Source organism: Giraffa tippelskirchi, chromosome X, assembly GCF_054371585.1.
Source record: "Giraffa tippelskirchi isolate mGirTip1 chromosome X, T2T-mGirTip1v1.2.pri, whole genome shotgun sequence".
Classification (NCBI taxonomy): Eukaryota; Metazoa; Chordata; class Mammalia; order Artiodactyla; family Giraffidae; genus Giraffa; species Giraffa tippelskirchi.
In genome coordinates, this window is record NC_137289.1 from 86,002,111 (window position 1) to 86,023,201 (window position 21,091).

Sequence of the window (21,091 nt, forward strand, 5' to 3'; positions counted from 1 at the left end):
TGCAGTCCATGAAATTCTCCAGGCCAGAATGCTGGAGTGGGTTGCCATTCCTTTCTCCAGGGGATCTTCCGAACCTAGGGATCGAACCCAGGTCTCCCGCATTGCAGGTGAATTCTTTACTAGCTGAGCCACCAGGGAAGCCCAAGAATACTGGAGTGGGTAGCCTATCCCTTCTACAGGTGATCTTCCCAACCCAGGAATCAAACCAGGGTCTCCCACATTGCAGGCAGATTTTTTTACTAGCTGAGCTACCAGGGAAGCCCTTATAACTTGCATGATGGTCTTTAAAACTTTCAATTAACAACTAATGTGTTAACCACAATATTAATCTCTTAGTTTAACTACACTCCCATATGAATTGAGCAAAATTAATGATGGATCAAATAGAGCAAAACCTTTCAGTTGCTTAGGCCCTAATAGCAGTGCCCAGACTGGGTCAGTCTATATGTACACCGATTTAACTGTCCTGTGACCTTGTATTTTAACTTCAATATAGATTTATGTTCTGGGTAAGTTTGATAACCTTATTTCTCATTAAACAGCTGCATTTTTAAAGAACCATAAGTGGCCGATAGGATTGTCTAGAGAAACAGTATGATTTAGTAGAAAAACACTGGACTGGAGGTATGTGTGGAAGGTGGAGGTGGGAGCTTAAGACACCAGAGGGTCCCCTACCTGGCTCTGTGTCATCACTGATATGACATATCACCTCTCAGTCCTGTTTCCTCATCTATAAGATGTGACTAGTTAATCTTGAAAGTTTAGCCTTTCTAGCTCTAACATTGAAGACATTTATCTCTCATTTGGAGCTGATGTTAGCACAGTAGCTTTTTGGTAGGATATGTTGTTGTTGTACCTCAACCTAGTCTTTCTAATAGGGTGCCAGACCCAATTCCAATGTGTGGAGGAAGGAATTTGCCTCCACATCACCAAACAATGCTCAGGACACCAGTTTGGTGTCCTCCAATTCAACTTAGTTCTGACACTATCTACCTGGAGATAGCATCAGATTCCACAGGTGAAGTGCTCAGTCCTACAAGACTTCACTCCACATCAGACACCAATTGCAAACCCAAGCTGTTACCTGTGCTCTGGCTGACAGTCTGCAAATTGGAGGTTCTAACAACCTCACCAACTCAAGATGCCAAGCATAAGTCCAAGTTGTTAACTCTACTTGTAACCAACTGTAAATCAGAAATTCCCATAACCTCCCCACCTTGGATTTAATTAATTTTCTAGAGCAGCTCACAGAACCTAGGAAACCCATATAGTCACTAGATTACTAGTTAATGATAAAAGGATATAACTCAGGAACAGCCAGATGGAAAAGATGCAGAAAGTCAAGGTATGGAAAAGGGGCACAGAGTTTCCATGCTCTTTCCAAGCATGCTACTCTCCCCAAATCTCTATGTGTTCGCCAACCCAGAAACTCTCCAAACCTTCTTCTTTGGGGTTTTTATGGAGGCTTCATTACATAGGTATGATTGATTAAAGTCATTGGCCAATTAGTGATTGAACTTGACCTAAACAAATAGGCTGCCAGATATTTCTCCAAACATGGGTTTGCTTGGGAGCAGCAGAGAATTGTAATTTGGGGTCTGCAACCATAGCAAGCCATGTGCAATTTCTTGCATGGCTAGGGAAGAACACTCTTATGGAGAGGGAAAAGAAGCTGGGAGGGCTATAGTAACAAAAAAAAAAAAAGGAAAGAGAGTCCCTGGCTTTTCATTGACTTGAGTACTTGCCAGGAAAGAAGTCTTTCTTGTTAAACTTGGTTATTGTTTCAGAGTGTGAGAGCTCCCCCTTCTGGTCTCCTGACTCTGTTTAATTGAAGTTTCTGTTTATTAATTTCTTACAAACTCAATCTCCAGTTTCTCTTCCCTCACACAGGAGATTAGGAGGTAGAACTGATAGTTCCAACCCTGGTATGCCTGGTTTTTCTGGCAACCAACCCCCATCCTTAGTTGTGGTCCACAGGTCACCTCATTAATATAACCAAGATACGTCTCTGACTCATCATTTAGGAATTCCAAGAATTTTAGGAGTTCTGGGCCAGAAACTGGGAATAAGACCAATTATGCAGTTGACCCTTAAACAACCCATGGATTAGGGGTATCCACCCTCTGTACAGTTGAAAACCTTAGTATAATTTATAGTTGGCCCTCCATATCTGCTGTCCTGCATCCAGGGATTCAACCTACCAGTGATGGTGTAGCACTGTAGTATTTTCTATTGAAAAAACAAATCCACCTATAAGTGGGCCTGCAGTGTTCAATCCCATGTTGTTTAAGGGTTAACTGTATATTCCTTATTATAAATCATAATATCACACCCCTCTTTTTCCAGTTTATCTTTTAACGAGCTCTCCTGATGTTTGCCTGAAGGTTATGACTGCCCGGCCACTGAAGGAATATTCGACTATGCAGCAGCTGTAGGAGGGGCTACAATCACAGCTGCCCAATGCCTGATTGATGGAATGTGCAAAGTAGCAATCAACTGGTCTGGAGGGTGGCATCATGCAAAGAAGTAAGATAATGACCTTTCTGCTTTCTACCTCTTTCTTTAAATCAGCTTTTCATTTATGTAAACTCCTATGTTTATTGTATTGGCATTTATTGAGAGACGTGTGTGTGTGTGTGTGTGTGTGTATGGCACTTAGCTAGGCATTCTGAGGAGATACAAGTAAAATGAAAAAAAAAGATGACATAATATAGTGGAAAGTGTACTATTGAAAGTCAGGATACCTGGGCTTTATGCCTAGTTTCTCTACAAACTTGGCTGACTGACTTGAATAGATTAGTCTCTTTCAGTCTCAGTCTCTTCATCAGGAAAATGGGGAGAACAAAGGATATAAATCTACTCATCTAGACAATCTCTAAATTCCTTCTAAGCTTTCTAGAAATTGCCCTATCTCCAAGGAACTCTAGAAACATTAATAAAACTAGAATAATTAGGGAGCAACATCAATTTTGGTACCAACTGAAAATGTGTATGAGCTGTATTCAGTAATAAGGAGCAATTAATCGTGAAAGTCTTGGAAGAGGTGAACTATAGAGCTAGTTGTAGAAAGGAGCAGCAAGCAGATTTTTGAATAGGTTCAGAATGGACGAGAATAGATTTAAAACAAATGGCTGAAGAATCAAAATGGAGATTTATGCTGCTATCTCTAAGCAAAGTGGCAGCTGGAGCTAGATTTTTTTCTAAGGAGAAAGGGCTTATGAAACAACTATTTGGTGCTACTTGGAGTTACAGGAAAAGTCCTTTTGGAATTTAACATTTCAAACAGTTGTACTCTGTGTCTAACAAAGACTTCCGAGTATTATTTAGCGTTTGGCATGTCAGTTAAGATGTCTGTAGTACATGTTGGAGGAGAAGGATTTTATTTATTTATTTATTTGTATTGAAGTATAGTTAATTTACAATGTTGTGTTAGTTTCAAGTGTACAGCAAAGTGATTCAGTTACACTTTCCAGACTCTTTTCCATTATAGGTTATTACAAGATACTGAGTATAGTTTCCTGTGCTCTACAGTAGATCCTTCTTGTTTACCTATTCTATATATAGTATGTGTATCTGTTAATCCCAAACTCCTGATTTACCCCCCTGCCCTGGGCAGGAGAAAGATTTTAAAAACTGAATTTATCAATGTGCTGTTTGAGTGAAATGAAGCAGCAGTAGTAGTTAACTGCCAATGCATCATTCACACACCAATTGTTCATACCATCTGCCATGACCTTGCTACTCCAGGGCTCTTGAGTCTAGAGACAACAACACTTTATCTTTCAGAATAAAACCTTGAGCACAGTTTCAGCATATGCAGGTTAAGGTAATAATATGGAATTCTTTTCATAAAATGAGTAGATTTCATGACCAAGGAAATTCTTGAGTAAGTTTACTACTAAAATCCACTACTGAGGCAATGGAGCAAAGAGAAGCAGTGTTTAGTAATCAGTTTTATATGCCCTTAAAAACATAGAGAAATAACCTGCTTTTTGTTAGTTTTTGCCCTGTTAAAAAGTTCAAAATCAAGACAGTGATCTCTAGAAGGGAAAAATGACCCTATCTCCTTCAAGCTACAGATCAAAGGGATAAAACCGAGCACCTCTGAACCAAGGACTTCTATGCCTTCTCATACTTAGCAAGTTGAGAAGAAAAGCAATGTGGTTTCATGGGAAATGCCCAGTCCTACAAGTCAGATGTAGTTTCTGTGTGTAGCACTGGAGAAGCTTATATATTTAAATTCACTGCTTCAGGCATCCTGGGGCCTGGATCAGTGTGCAGTGGAATACCCAGGTACCTGCCACTTCTTATCACTGCTTTGCTGCCAAAGGAAGCACACTCTATCTCCAGCCAATTATGGTGGCTTCTGGGCTGCATGTAGGCATGGGCATATCTATGCACCATTATCTTAACTGTTTCAGACAGCTTTCAACTGATCCTACCTGGAAACACACATCTGCAGTGAAGAGTCTCTAGGGCTTGGTCCAATTCAGGTCCAAATTCCAGGGGCTTCTTGGCCCCTCTAGAATCTTTCTGCAAATGGATTATAGGCATTTAGTCCACAAACTTACATCTAGCCAGCATTTATCATTTATAACCACGATGTTTCTTTTAATCTCCTCATCCCCCGATGCATGTACCTTCATACATGCCATATATTCATTCAACATGCATTGATTAAGCACCTACATAGTGTCAAGCATATTTTTATCACCACTAATAAGCAGAGATACAGAAATTAAAGCATACTACATTTTTCTCCACAAAATTTGAAAAAAAAATTTTCAAAATATCCAGGTGCTGGCAGGATTACAGTGAAATTGGCACACTCTTTTTGAAAACTGTGGAAATAAGTGTTAAGAGTGGGGAAGATGTTTGTACCTATTGACCCAGTACTATTATTCTTAGCAATCTATTCTAAGGAAATAAACCAATTCTGCCCTCACGAAGTTTGTCTCTTAGAGGTAAGAAAGCAAGTAATCTTATTCGAAAGCTAAAGAAGAGTGATTTTCAAAGAAAATTCTCCAAAGAAGAGTAATGAGAGACTAATGTTGCTAGCTATTAAACATACAAAACAAAAATAATGAAAACACTGGTACCACTAATATAAGATTAGACAGATGATATTATAGTACACTTCCCAAAGAGATTGTTTCATAGAAAAATTCAATCTTTTTAAAGGATGTGTTACAAATGATTGGAAAGGGTTGTTCAGGAAATGGTGTTGTGACAGCTTGTAACATTTACACCCTCATCTCCTGTAGCAAACTAAGTGGCAGCTAGATTGAAGAATTAAATATTAAAAAGCCAAATTAGAAAAAAAATAGACTGAATGAATATTTATCAAGCTTCTAAAGGGGAATAGTTTTCTAAGCTTGGGAAGGAATAGAAAAAAAAACTTATGAAGGAAAAGATCAACATATTTGTATGAAATTTTAAAACCAAAAGAACTTTTATGGCCATTTCAAAAATAAAATCTAAACACAGACTAGAAAGGCATAGTTGACATAAATATGACAAAATGTGACAGATTTGCATTTTCTCAGACATTCATATACTATGATGTGTAAGAAGATATATGGAGAAAGAACATGAATAGACAATTTACAAAGGAGTTTTAAGTATAACTGGAAAATATGGGTCAATGTTCATCACTACTAATCAAAGAAATGCAACTAAGTAGGTAACCTCTTTTTAAGCCTGTCTGTAACAGAATTTTTAAAAATGGTACTCAGTTTGGTAGTAATAGTGTGATTTTGATCAATCCCTTAAGAAAGCAGTTTGGTAGCCAGCATGTATGAATGCCCTTTTTATCTAGTAATCTACTCTTGAGAACATTTCCTAAGAAAATAATTCAAAATAATGGAAAAAAAGCTATTTATCTAAAGATATTTATCTTTACATGGAATACACTCCATGGAATTCTCCAGACCAGAATACTGGAGTGCGTAGCCTTTCCTTTCTCCAGGGGATCTTCCCAACCCAGGGATCGAACCCAGGTCTCCCACATTGCAGGTGGATTCTTTACCAGCTGAGCCACCAGGGAAGCCCAAGAATACGTGGGTAGCCTATCCCTTCTCCAGGGTATCTTCCTGTTATTTATTTGAAAAAAATAGAAATAACATGAATATCTAGCAATAAATAAATGGTATATCCATTTCATGGAATATTATACTATTATTTTAAATGATGATTATGAAGACTAAGGGGGCATTTCAGAAAAATACTTATGGGTTAATGAAAAAAACAGGTTTTAAAAATGTATGCACACTGCTGTTACAACTTTGTAAAGCACATGCATATTTAAAAAAATGATGGAAATGATAATAGTGGTTATGTTAGGGTGGCAGAATTAAATGATGCTTTTTTTATATGTTTCTCTAGTTTTGAGATTCTGTGTAATAAGATTTTTTTCTAACTTTTGCAGCTAAAATTTTACCAAAATAAAAAGAGGCAAAAAATATTGATATTTACAGCAAATATAAGCAGAGGGCTAAAATTATTAACTATTCTAATTGATTTTTTAAAAACACTAATATTCAGATAAATGAGCAAAAGACATGAACAGACAATTCACAAAAGAGGAAACGGTAAACAAACATGAAAAAATAGTATCACTAATGATTAGAGGAAGAGAAATTGAAATGTTATATATACATGTATTGGAGAAGGAAATGGCAACCCACTCCAGTACTCTTGCCTGGAAAATCCCATGGACGGAGGAGCCTGGTGGGCTGCTGTCTATGGGGTCGCACAGAGTCGGACATGACTGAAGCGACTTAGCAGCAGCAGGAGCAGCATATACATGTATATATTTTACTTCTACCAAATTTGACCTGAAAAAAGAAAGATCTTAACTCATAACATCTATTACTCTTGGTAATCTATTCTAAGGAAATAAGCCAATCCAAACTATGGAAAAGATGTGTATATGAAGATGGTAATTTCTCTTACTTATAATAACCCAAAAAAGAGGGGAGGGGGGAAGGAGACCTAAATATTCAATAATGGTGGGTTGGTTAAGGTAGTATACTGCAACATGTATACTTGATGGAATATTATATAACTAATAAAACTAGTGGTTAGGATGACTGCATAATAAGAAAAAATGCATATCGTATAATGTTGGCTTTGCTTTTATTTTTTTATTTTTTTTATTTTTTGGCTTTGCTTTTAAAGGGCAGGTAGCCTCAACATCATACATTCACCATCTGCATATGAAAAAAATTGTAGAAGGTAATACAACAAAATGATACCACTGACTTTGTGAGGATAATGATACTGTGTGTGTGTGTGTGTGTGTACACATGCAGAGATTACATGTACCTTTTCTCTGTTTCGTATATTTACCCTAATGTGATTATATTGCTTTTATTAATAAAACTTTTTATAATAAAAACTACTTGAAACAAAGTGGGAAGCTGTTATAATAGAGGCTAGTAGAGGTCCATGTATGCTAGAGTTAGGCCCAGGAGTTTGCCTTCCCACTGATGGGGATGGAGAATTCCAAACAGAGGGAGTAATAAAAGCATGGCACCGGGAAAGTATGGGGCATTTGGAGAACTACAAGTTGTTAAACAGGGTCAGAATGTGAGAGTAAATAAAGCAAAACCAGATTATAAAGGTTTTGTAAACCATGTTGAGGAGTTGGACTTTTTTCTGGGGCCAGTGGGGATTCACCAAAGAATTTTAGAGGGTAGCAGTATGCTGATTGGGTCTGAGGGAACTGAGACTAGAGGCAGAGGAGGAAGCCATTGCCTTGTTTAATCAACTATTTATTAAGCTCCTGCTGTATGCTAGGTGATGAGGAAACACAGAGGTATATAGGAGGTTCTTATTTGAGGGCAGTTGGTACCATACAAAAAACTACTTAGTAGATCCATTTAAAAGAGGGACTAAAATTTTAGAGTAAATAGTGGAGAGGGCAAGGTTTGATTAGTATGCTAACCTGACTAACTAAAAACTATTAAAATGTATTTCTTTAGTTTCATTTAATAAAAATTTAATGCTAAGTAATTCTTATAACACACCAAGAATGTATTCTGGGATTGATTGTTTTTGTTCAGGACCTCATTTTTCTAACAAAATTGCATGATATTTCAAGATGGTATGTTTCACTTCTGTGAGACTTTTGCAGCATGATCATTAAGAGGCTTGATTTTGCCAAAATATTCAAGGGCTTCATCAGTTTTCCCAGGACTTCTCCATAGTCATTTGATATTTAAATTGCTCTCTTTTGAACCACTTTTAAGATCATTATCCTTATTTACTTTTCTCTTCTTCAGTTGTAAACTAGTCTACCAGATCCTTGCTGTCAGTTTCACATCAGTTTTCACAATAGCCTGCATTTTTTATAAGCTTTGTAATTTCACTTTGTGTTAGATTTGCATGGAATCGCTTGCTGACATATTTGACAATCCATGAGACAAAAAGATTGGACTGCTAGCTGTATGGGGATTGGTGCTAGTGTTTAAAGGAGTAGGTTGAATGGGGACTGATATAAGTGGTCAATTCACTGGCAAATGCTTTCCTCTTAAGAAAACTTTTGTAACCCTAGGAAGCCTCAAAACCTTGGTACTGCTGGGGCTAAGGTAATACATTCTCAGTAGTGAGAACTCCTTGAATCTCAGTGAAGGGCTAGTGCAGTGTTTTTCAGCTGAGGGTTGTTGTTGTTTAGTCACTCAGTCGTGTCCAACTCTTTGCGACACCGTGGACTGCAGAACACCAGGCTTCCCTGTCCTTCGCCATCTCCCAGGGCTGCTCAAACTCATGTGCATTGAGTTGGTGATGCCATCCAACCATCTCATCCTCTGTCGTACCCTTCTCCTCCTGCCGTCAATCTTTCTCAGCATCAGGATCTTTTCCAATGAGTCAGCTCTTTGCATCAGATGGTCAAAGTATTGGAGTTTCAGCTTCAGCATCAGTCCTTCCAATGAATATTCATGGTTCATTTCCTTTAGGATTGACTGGTTTGATCTTCTTGCAGTCCAAGGGACTCTCAAGAGTCTTCTCCAAAACCGCAGTTCAAAAGCATCAATTTTTCAGCACCCAGCCTTCTTTATGGTCCAATTCTCACATCTATACATGACTACTGGAAAAGCCATAACTTTGACTATATGGACCTTTGTAGGGAAAGTAATGTCTCTGCCTTTTAATACACTATCTAGGTTTGTCATAGCTTTTTTCCCAAGGACCAAGGGTAGTAACTTGTAACAGGAATATAATATCAATTTAGTGGGTGGCAACCGCCTTTTTTTTAATATATCAAGGTGGATTTCATGAAACTTATTCTAGTATATGTTGTATGTATTAATATTTGTGTGTACTAGGCCACAATAGGGCTTCCTTGGTAGCTCAGCTGGTAACGAATCCACCTGCAATGCTGGAGACCTGGGTTCAATCCCTGGGTTGTAAAGATCCCCTGGAGGAGGGCATGGCAACCTACTCCAGTATTCTTGCCTGGAGAATTCCCATGGACAGAGGAGCCTGGCGGACTACAGTCCATGGGGTTGCAAAGAGTTGGACACGACCGAGTGACTAAGCACTGCACAGCACAGGCCACAATATAAAATATCAAGCCACTGTCAAGTGGAATGACTGTGAACTTTGAAGAAAGACCTAGGTGCAAATCCAGACTGCAACCTTACTAGTTGTGTATGTGACCTTGGGGTTATTCTAAGAACAGCATGTACAGAGGCACAGAGGCGTGAAAGCTGAGGGCACTTCCAAGTCCATAAGTAAAGCTGAAACCAAGGGCTCCTATAGGCAAGTAGCTAGAGGTAAGGTGGTAGAGGTATGAAGGGTCATTGTATGCCAAGCTGATAGCTTGGACTTGATCCTTCAAGTCAGTAGTTCTTGACCTATTTTGGTCATGGACCCCTCTAAAAATCTGATAAAAGCTATATAACACTCTCCTTAGAAAAATGTACATACACAATTTTTTTCTTATAGTTTCAAAAAGTCTAAGGATCTCTTAGAGCCCATGTGTGGATCCCTGCTTAGGAACCTTGGTTTTAAACAATAAGGAATCACTGAAGGAATTTTTAGCCAGGAAGAGTAACATGATCAGGTTTGCATTTTATGAATATGATTCTGGCAGTAGTTGGTAGGTAAATCGGTTGGGGTGTGGTGTGGAATATTGCTAGAGAAATCTGTTAGGACCTTACTATGATAATAATCTTTCCAAAAGGAGATGAAAACTGTGGTGATGAGCATAGATGAAGGAATAAATTCAACAGCCATTTAGTAACTAGACTAGGTAGGAATGGTGACCAGTTTGATACAAATGATAAGAGACGAGTGATTTAGATTTCTTGTATAAAGGACTGAGTAGTTGTGTTATCTTTAACCAAGAAGAATAGGGGATGGGAACTACTGTGCCTATGGAGCATCCAATTAAAGATGTCTATTAGAGAGCTGGAAATGGGATCCAGCCTATGACATCTTTAATCTGCATACAAAATATTCAGGGATCTTATTAAAATGCAGATTCTGATTCAGGTCTTGGGGGGCAACCCTGGGAATCTGCATTCATAACAAACTCCCAGGTGACACTAAATGCTGCCAATTTGTGACCTGTACTTAGACTAGCAAGAAGCTGGAGCTCAGGACAATCATCTTCACTAAAGATGCCAAATTCAGGAGCCAGGAGTCAATAGCATTGTTGTTGTTCACTCACTCAGTCATGTCCGTCTCTTTGTGACCCCATGGACTGCAGAACGCCAGGCTTCCCTGTCCTTCACCATCTCCCGGAGTTTGCTCAAACTCATGTCCATTGAGTTGGTGATGCCATCCAACCATCTCATCCTCTGTCGTCCCCTTCTCCTGCCTTCAATCTTTCCTAGCTTCAGGGTCTTCTCATGCTTTTTCAATAGCATGATAGGTGGTAATTAAAACTAGGCAAAATAACCTGGAAAACATGTATAGAATAATGCAGGGGGGAAAACTCAAATAATGAGCCTTGTGGAATTCAGTGTTTACAAGGCAGGCAAGAGAAGAAAGGCCTACAAAGTCAAGTCTTGAGAAGGAATGGTCAGAGAGATAGGAGAAGAATCAGAAAAGACTTATTAGAGAAACCAAAGGTAAACTTCAAGAAGACTGGTTTGGTTAACAGTGTCTGCTTCTGCACAGTATGTGTTCCCAACAGGGGTGATACTGTCCCCAAGGGAAAAAGCATTGATTCTTGATGGGGCAGGTGGTAGGGGAGTAGGGGCAGCAAAAAAACTTAGATGCTACATAGTTTATGGTTTTCCAAAGGATCACAGTACATTAACAGGTATACAGTACATCTGTGATATTAAAATTTTGTGGATGGGTCTATTAGGAAAAGGTATCTAGAAAGAAAGGCTCCTTGAGTGAAGGAGTGATAATGAAAAACTGGTTGAGAAACAGCTATAGAGAAGGAAAGTAAATAAAATTTCTCAGTGAGGAGGTTCTGGTGAAGAAGACTTCAAAGGATAAAAAGGAGTGTGCCAGGGAGACAAAGAGATGAAGGACCTTGCAGAAGGTCACAACCGCCTTTGCAGAAGCAGTGATGTAAAATTTCTTGGCAGATGGGGGAACTGCACACATTGTTGGAGGGTTAAAGTACACAGTGGATAATGGCAGTAGATGAGGTAGAAAAGTAGGATATGGCTCATGAAGGGCTTCACATGTATCAGAATCAAAATTGAAAACTGCAGATTTTTAGATTTCTCAGAGATCAAATTTCTCTTGATCAGATAGGTTTGGACTGGGACATTGGAGCCTGCCCTTTCAAAATCTAGGGGTGATTCTGATGCACACACTTTGAGAAACTCTGCAATAGGAAATGGGGTGGGGAGCACTGAAATATTATATTAGGAAGTAATGTGGTTAGATTTGCGTTTTAGGAAAATAACTGACAGTGTTATAGAGGATGGATTGAAGGAGGTGTAGACTAGAGGTCGAGAGACTGAATAGCGTATCAACACTCTTCACTGATAAATGATGAAGACCTGAACTAGGGCAGGGCAATGCGAGTCAAACCTAGGCAACCTAATTCTTCAACCTGGGTACTTAAGCCCTGAAATATACTACCTCGATAAACAGGAGTAGATGGTGGTATGCAGCAGAGGTAGTGCCCAAGAAAATTGGATTTGAGAGAAAGTATTGAAACATGTATATTACCGTATGTAAAACAGATCACCAGTCCAAGTTCGATGCATGAAACAGGGCACTCAAAGCTGGTGTACTGGGACAACCCAGAGGGATGGGATGGGGAGGGAGGTGGGATGAGGGTTTGGGATGGGAGACACATGCACCCATGGCTGATTCAGGTCAATGCATGGCAAAACGCACCACAATATTGTAAAGTAATTAGCCTCCAATTAAGATAAATTAATCAATTTTAAAAAAATTGGATCCCCAGATTTAGAAATGTAATGAAATTTGGAACTAGAAGCAGATGTGTTGCCAGCATATGAAATGGTGTTGCAAACCAGGAAGATGGGTTGGATTACTTATGGAACTAGCAGAGAATGAGGGGAAAAAGAAAATAGAGTCTAGAACCCCAGGAAATACCAACTTTTAACAGGCAAGTATAACAAGAAGCCCCAGTGAATTCAGCTGAAAAGCAGCAATCAGGGCTGGCCAGATAATCAAAATAGAAAGGGACCATGAATCCTAGGGCTTCCCAGGTGGTGCTAGTGATAAAGAAGCTGCTTGGCAAAGCAGGAGACATAAACTTGGGTTCTATCCCTGGGTTGAGAAGATCCCCTGGAGGAAGAAATGGCAACCCACTCCAGTATCTTTGCCTGGAGAATCCCATGGACAGAGGAGCCTACTGGGCTACAGTCCATGGGGTTGCAAAGAATCAGACATGACTGAAGCACACACACATAGAATCCCAAGGGAGCAGAAGAGTTTAAAGAAGAAAACAGCTCTCAAGAATCCAGAGTAACTAAAGTGTCAGTCATATTTGGCAATTAATATAGTCATTAAAGACCTTGGTAACAGAGCTTTCTGGAGAGTGATGGGAATACAAAGTGTGAGGGCTGAGCAGGAACTAAAGAAACAGATAAGAAAGGAACATTAATCTTTCCAAAAGTTCAGATGAGGAAGAAAGAGGAAGGCAGTGGTCAAGGGAAAGTAATGGCCGAGGGCTGACTTGTTGGGTTTGTTCTAAGAGCTTTAAGAACATTTATAGTAGAGCCTGAAGTCAGGCAGGTTGATTCCTCCAGTTCCATTCTTCTTCCTCAAGATTGCTTTGGCTATTCGAGGTTTCTTATATTTCCATACAAATTGTGAGATGATTTGTTCTAGTTCTGTGAAAAATACCATTGGTAGCTTGATAGGGATTGCATTGAATCTGTAGATTGCTTTGGGTAGAATACTCATTTTCACTATATTAATTCTTCCAATCCATGAACACGGTATATTTCTCCATCTGTTTGTGTCCTCTTTGATTTCTTTCATCAGTGTTTTATAGTTTTCTATATATAAGTCTTTTGTTTCTTTAGGTAGATATATTCCTAAGTATTTTATTCTTTTTGATGCAGTGGTGAATGGTATTGTTTCCTTAATTTCTCTTTCTGTTTTCTCAATATTGGAGTATAGGAATGCAAGGGATTTCTGTGTGTTAATTTTATATCCTGCAACTTTACTATATTCATTGATCAACTCTAGTAATTTTCTAGTAGAGTCTTTAGGGTTTTCTATGTAAAGGATCATGTCATCTGCAAACAGTGAGAGTTTTACTTCTTCTTTTCCTATCTGTATTCCTTTTATTTCTTTTTCAGCTCTGATTGCTGTGGCCAAAACTTCCAAAACTATGTTGAATAGTAGTGGTGAAAGTGGGCACCCTTGCCTTGTTCCTGACTTTAGGGGAAATGCTTTCAATTTTTCACCATTGAGGATAATGTTTGCTGTGGGTTTGTCATATATAGCTTTTATTATGTTGAGATATGTTCCTTCTATTCCTGCTTTCTGGAGGGTTTTAATCATAAATGGATGCTGAATTTTGTCAAAGGCTTTTTCTGCATCTATTGAGATAACCATATGGTTTTTTTCTTTCAATTTGTTAATGTGGTGTATTACATTGATTGATTTGCGGATGTTAAAAAAACCTTGCATTCCTGGGATAAAGCCCACTTGGTCATGATGTATGATCTTTTTAATATGATGTTGGATTCTGTTTGCTAGAATTTTATTAAGGATTTTTGCATCTATGTTCATCAGTGATATTGGCCTGTAGTTTTCCTTTTTTGTGACATCTTTGTCTGGTTTTGGAATTAGGGTGATGGTGGCCTCATAGAATGAGTTTGGAAGTTTACCATCTTCTGCAATTTTCTGGAAGAGTTTGAGTAGGATAGGTGTTAGCTCTTCTCTAAATTTTTGGTAGAATTCCGCTGTGAAGCCGTCTGGTCCTGGGCTTTTGTTTACTGGAAGATGTCTGATTACAGTTTCGATTTCCGTGCTTGTGATGGGTCTGTTAAGATCTTCTATTTCTTCCTGGTTCAGTTTTGGAAAGTTATACTTTTCTAAGAATTTGTCCATTTCTTCCAAGTTGTCCATTTTATTGGCATATAGCTGTTGGTAGTAGTCTCTTATGATCCTTTGTATTTCTGTGGAGTCTGTTGTGATCTCTCCAGTATGGTATTGGCACAAAGATAGAAATATAGATCAATGGAACAAAATAGAAAGCCCAGAGATAAACCCACGCACATATGGACACCTTATCTTCGACAAAGGAGGCAAGAATATACAATGGAGAAAAGACAATCTCTTTAACAAGTGGTGCTGGGAAAACTGGTCAACCACTTGTAAAAGAATGAAACTAGAACACTTCCTAACACCGTACACAAAAATAAACTCAAAATGGATTAAAGATCTAAACGTAAGACCAGAAACAATAAAACTCCTAGAGGAAAACATAGGCAAAACACTCTCCGACATAAATCACAGCAGGATCCTCCATGACCCACCTCCCAGAATATTGGAAATAAAAGCAAAAATAAACAAATGGGACCTAATTAAAATTAAAAGCTTTTGCACAACAAAGGAAACTATAAACAAGGTGAAAAGACAGCCTTCAGAATGGGAGAAAATAATAGCAAATGAAGCAACAGACAAACAATTAATCTCAAAAATATACAAGCAACTTCTGCAGCTGTATTCCCGAAAAATAAACGACCCGATCAAAAAATGGGCCAAAGAACTAAACAGACATTTCTCCAAAGAAGACATACAGATGGCTAACAAACACATGAAAAGATGCTCAACATCACTCATTATTAGAGAAATGCAAATCAAAACCACAATGAGGTATCATTTCACACCAGTCAGAATGGCTGCTATCCAAAAGTCTACAAGCAGTAAATGCTGGAGAGGGTGTGGAGAAAAGGGAACCCTCTTACACTGTTGGTGGGAATGCAAACTAGTACAGCCACTATGGAGAACAGTGTGGAGATTCCTTAAAAACCTGGGAATAGAACTGCCATATGACCCAGCAATCCCACTGCTGGGCATATACACCAAGGAAACCAGAATTGAAAGAGACGCGTGTACCCCAATGTTCATCGCAGCACTGTTTACAATAGCCAGGACATGGAAGCAACCTAGATGTCCATCAGCAGACGAATGGATAAGGAAGCTGTGGTACATATACACAATGGAATATTACTCAGCCATTAAAAAAATACATTTGAATCGGTTCTACTGAGATGGATGAAACTGGAGCCCATTATACAGAGTGAAGTAAGCCAGAAAGAAAAACAACAATACAGTATACTAATGCATATATATGGAATTTGAAAGATGGTAATGATAACCCTATATGCGAGACAGAATAAGAGACACAGATGCATGGAACAATTTTATGGACTCTGAGGGAGAAGGTGAGGGTGGGACGTTCTGGGAGAATGGCATTGAGACATGTGTATTGTCATATGTGAAACAGAGCACCATTCCATGTTCGATGCATGTGACAAGGGCTCAGGGCCAGGGCAATGGGATGATCCAGAAGGATGGGATGGGGAGGGAGGTGGGTGGGGGGTCCGGGAAGGGGAACACATGTAAACCCATGGCTGATTCATGTCAATGTATGGCAAAAACTATTACAATATTGTAAAGTAATTAGCCCCCAACTAAAATAAATAAATTTATAAAAAAAAAAAAATTTGCACAAAATGTCAATTCAACAACAACAAAAAAAAGAACATTTATAGACTGAAAGGGAAATAATGGAAATATGAGAAGGATAAGAAATGGAGCAAAGCCTTGGAGGAGGCAGGAGAGGATGGAATGAGTGGCTTTGAGAGGAGGAGACCTACCTCTTTTGAAGCCAGAGCAAAGGAATCGAGGATGGTATAACAGAGAAGTATTTGGTTTGCCTACTAATGAGTGCCAGCCCCGAGGTCTCTGCTTTTTTTGTGAAATGACTCTTGCCCACTTCTGTCACTTGCTCACAGGCCTCTTTGAGTTCTCTGATTCTGCTTTTTATACTCAGTGTCTTAGGAGGCCATCTTGTCCCATCCAGATCCTGTTAAATGGAACTCACTCTTTCAATGTTAGCATATACTAGGAGGTATTAAAACCCAGCACAGGACAGTGACTCCTAACCTTCAGAATTTGCTGAGATCACATCTTCTTTGTCTATTTTGACAGGCTCTTCCTCATCCTCTCCTCTTTCAGTTTGACTGCATTACAGCTCGCAGTGTTTTCCTTTACTTCATTTTGCTAATCCATTTAAGACCCACATCTATCTCTAGCTCAACCTCCCCTTCTTCCTCCCACAATTCTGTTTATTTGCCATCTTATCCTATGACATTTCAGCCTTCCACTTGGCAACATGGGATCTGTGCCAGCTGGGCCCCCTCTGCCTGCTTCCCTTCTAGTAGAGGAGAGATTATTACCCTAGAATGCCATTGGTTTCTGGGACTTCCACCTGGGGACAGTGAATGGTAGAGCCATTTGTGTCTTGGCAAACTTGACAAGAAGAATGTAGAACAAAACCTTCAGCTCTTAGCTGATGGTTGGGGTCAAATCTACCAGAGCTCTGTTCTCAGGAGCTCCAGTTCCTTATGCACAGAGTAAATGACAGTGGATTGCATTCCAGTTCCAGTTCTCCAAAGTGCTTTATGTGCACTATATCTCATTAACCAAGCAGCCAGAACCACCTCCTCTGCTGACACCACCCCACCTGCAGCCTTTCCAAACCAACAAATCACTGCATGAAAATGGAAGCCCAGATTCAGTGTTGGCCACATTGCCTCAACACCAAGGCAGACTCCTCCTTCAGCCATGGAACGCATGTTCCTATGATTTCCTCTTTACACCCATTCCATCCTGGCACCGGGAGAACAGACCTATCATGAAACAAAATAAACAAACCTTTTCCGTAGTACCCCAGATCAGATGAGATTTAGGGAAGATAGCCTATTACAGTGGTTCAGTGTTGCACAGGGAATTCCATCCCCATCAATTACTAGCTGCAAAGCCTCTCTCTGCCTCAGTGTCCAGAGTTGTAAATTGGAGATAATAATAGTACATATCTTTCAGGGTGATGGAGTTTAAATCTTATCATTCCATTAAAGAGCCTACCAAAGAGCCTGGTGCATAGTAAGTAGCTGATAAAAGTCACATTATATCCAGACTGGGTTACACTCAGGATGTCTTAGGTAGCCACTCAGGCAAGTCACTGATCCAGTGGGTCCCACTGCCTGTCGAGCTAAAGTCAGCCCTGATACTGTTTGTCACTCACTGCACTTCCACTTCCCCTTTGCCTATAAGCTGCTCCTGGCTGAGAGTAGACTATTCACAATTGGTTTTGAGACTCAGGCCATTTGCTTTGTCAGTTTCATTGCCAGAATTCCCTAAACCCCTACTCCTCCCAAACATCACACAGAATCTACTGTTTGACCCACCCTTCCACTGCTAGGTCCAGCTTCTACCCATAAGGCAAATAAGAATCCTCATTATCAAGAGACAGAGGGACCATCCCTAATTGGTAAGGGGCTTCCCTTGTGGCTCAGCTGGTAAAAGAATCTACCTGCAGTGCGGGAGACCTGGGTTCGATCCCTGGGTTGGGAAGATCCCCTGGAGAATGGAAAGGCTACCCACTCCTGTATTCTGGTCTGGAGAATTCAGGTCACAAAGAGTTGGACATGACTGACTGACTTATACTTTCACTACTACCTCCTAGAATATTTACCTGGACAATATTGATAAATTTACTTAATGAGACATCACAGAATGTCTGAGCTGTGTGATAGTTGAATGATTACAGTAGCACTATCCCCAAGCCAAGCCCCAAAGTGTGAAAGTGATATTTCTGGACAGAGTTTACATAGTGTAGGATAAGATACATTTTTTTTTAATGATTGAAGGCATCAGCAACCCCTTTATACAACCAGCAATTCATCTACTACTTCTGCATCTTTACTTCCCCAGTATCCTTTCTCTTTAAGAGAAAGGAATTTGGTCCCCAAACACAAAAATGGCCCTGGTCTATACCGTTGACTAATGCCTTCAGCATTCAGGTACAGGGGTATGAGTGGGGAGGGGGTGATGGGTAGGTGGAGTGATGGGTGGGGAGTATTATCCTGCCACAGGAGGACCTGGGTACTTTTGATCTCTCTCCCTTACATCCACATCTCCAGGAAGTTGGTCCTAAACAAAGTCAATTACCCCAGGTGAGAATGAGAGCTCTTAGTGATCAAGGCCACCTTTAAGATAGGGAAACACTTTCTTTGAGAGGGACAAGCAGTTTGTGATCATGAGCTCAAACTGTTATAGCCCAGAGTAGCCAGGGCAGACTTGTAAACCCAGCCCATACCAGGCCAAGTAGATCCTTCCCTAAACATGCCCAGTTGCAGAATTCAGAATATCAGGGGACAGTGGAAATGGATTCTAGCCTGAGAATGTCATAGCCATTTACTCCAGTCACTGCCTGGGGAACCGGCAGGTACATGTATAGAATATAAAGATCAGGTCCATCCTGGGGCAGTCCAGAAGTTTATTATCTAAGCTGTCCCATTCTATTAGGATCAGGGGTTGCCTGTGCCTGTGGGCACCCCTCCAACAGACCAACATAGCCTATTCAAATTTGAATATAATCTCATGGAATGTGTTTCGTACTGTGGCCTGTAGACCACTTGCACCTTAATTCTAAAATGAAGATATCTGAATCAGACCCTCTAGGGATAAAGCCCAAGAATATATTTTTTTAACCAGCGCCTCCCTAAGGTGATTCTGATGTACAACACAGTTTGAGAACTCCTGGTCAAAGGGTTCTTTTAATTACCCCATATCTGACCTAACCTTTGGTATAGTTCTGACTCCTACAATTGAGACAAAGAGACCAAGGTAACTTTCAGCTTCTTGGGACATCATCCTAATGAACTTCAGGGCAGATTTTTCCTTCTCCAACATTTGTAACACCTTCTTCCTGGTGGATCCGTCTTTCCCTATTATGCAGTTTACACCAACCACTACTGCCCATGCATCTAAAAGGCATTCCACTTACACAAGTTCCATAGCCATCTGCTCTCTGACCACAGCCTACAGTTCATATAACTAGTTTTGGAGAACGCCATTCAAAAATCCTCCTCCCCTTCATTTACCCCTTCACCATACCACTACCAGCAGACAATCTTCCAGGTCACATGGATTGACCACATCCTGGCAGAGCAGCAGTACAGCTTACCTTGGATACATAATACAACTGATTCTCTGCCCCCAGCCTCCTTAGAATTCATTTGTAATCCATGCACCCTTCCATTCAGACCTCTTCCCTTCATGGCATTAATTATTTTCAGTCCACTCTTGCCCTGACTAGTTGCCAGAACCACTGACATCCCTGAGTCTGGTCAACATGTTGATCACCAAGTATGGACTAGCCAAGGGCACATTCTGTTAGCTTTCACCGTATAGCATGGCAGAGGGGCTAAGAGTAGTGACTCTAAGGAACACTGCTTGGGTTTGAATCCCAGCACTGCACCTTCCTGTGTAATCTTGAACAACTTACTTAAACTCTGTTCCTTAATTTCCTCACCTATAAGATGGAGATAAAAGTAACTACCTCACAAAGCAGTTGTATTACATGAACTAATGTTAGTAAAGTACATAAAGTAATACTTGGCCTGTACTAAGCACCAGAAAGTGTTTGCTATTGAGTGGTATATGAATTACACTAATTGGGTCATTCAAGTGTGATTTCCTTTTGGCATAGCCCTATCTGCCCATGCCAGAAATTGAAGGACTCTTACCCGGAAACCTTTGAAGTGAATTCAGTCATCCACCCACATACCTCCACACATCAGCAGCCCCTGGAACTTCATGCCTTTCCTACTCGGTGATCTCTCATCTAGTCTTGCTGCTCCCCGATGCGCTTGTCTAGCTTGTACCCTGCAGTTAGCCCCAGCAGCCAGTTTCATCATGAAAGAGATGTTAGCTTTCCAGCAGCATCACGGTTGGTCTTTTGTCTGATTCACTGGAAGGGTGTTGATCAGGAAATACTGAGCAGGTGGGGGGACACCCAAGGTGACCTTGATCAAATCCTATTATAGGTATGCTTTCCCAGCTCAGTGTCAGCATTCTCTCTTAAATGTAATTCTGACATTTGTCTTCAGGTCCAGGTACCATGACAGGGAGTAAATAACACTCTTACTTATGCCCTGCCCCTTGCCTCCACCTCTACCTTCTAACCCCAGATCCAGTGGACCCCTCTACCCAGTCTCACTAGTAAAGGAAAAGATCAAACTGCTATGCTCAGAAACCAGGGAAGAGATCTTGAAAATATGAACACAGGAGGTGACAAGGAAGGTGAAAAGGAAGGAGAGCACTTGAGAGTGATTTTAGAGGCATAACTGACAAAACTTGGGGTTGGGAGTAAGGCGAAGGGAGGCGTCAAAAATACCCAGTTTCTTGCCTAAGTAGGAGGCGGTATTGTTAGTAACATTGGAAGTGGCACACCAAAAGACATACAGAGATGTCAAGGGATTTGTGACATATAGAAATCTTAGTGGGTAAATGGATAGCTAGGTAGGAGATGGTAGAGAGTAGATTGATTGCTGGGTGTCTGGTTTATATCCCAGACTTAATAAATGTCGAAAAGCTAACTCCTTTTGGACTT

The 21,091-nt window shown here is 40.1% G+C and overlaps 1 protein-coding gene across 5 annotated transcripts in view; it reads left to right on the top strand.

Annotated features, from left to right (window-relative positions):
- The window catches only part of HDAC8 (histone deacetylase 8), a 259,468-nt gene that overhangs the window by 4,536 nt on the left and 233,841 nt on the right, over nucleotides 1–21,091 (top strand). For all 5 annotated transcript variants that reach the window (XR_014076044.1, XR_014076045.1, XR_014076043.1 and 2 more), the window contains exon 4: nucleotides 2,385–2,526. Coding sequence is in view for 2 of the 5 variants with exons in the window: in XM_081566952.1 (XP_081423078.1) it covers nucleotides 2,385–2,526 (142 nt within the window). In the remaining 3 variants the exon portion in view is untranslated. The remainder of the gene's footprint in view (nucleotides 1–2,384; nucleotides 2,527–21,091) is intronic.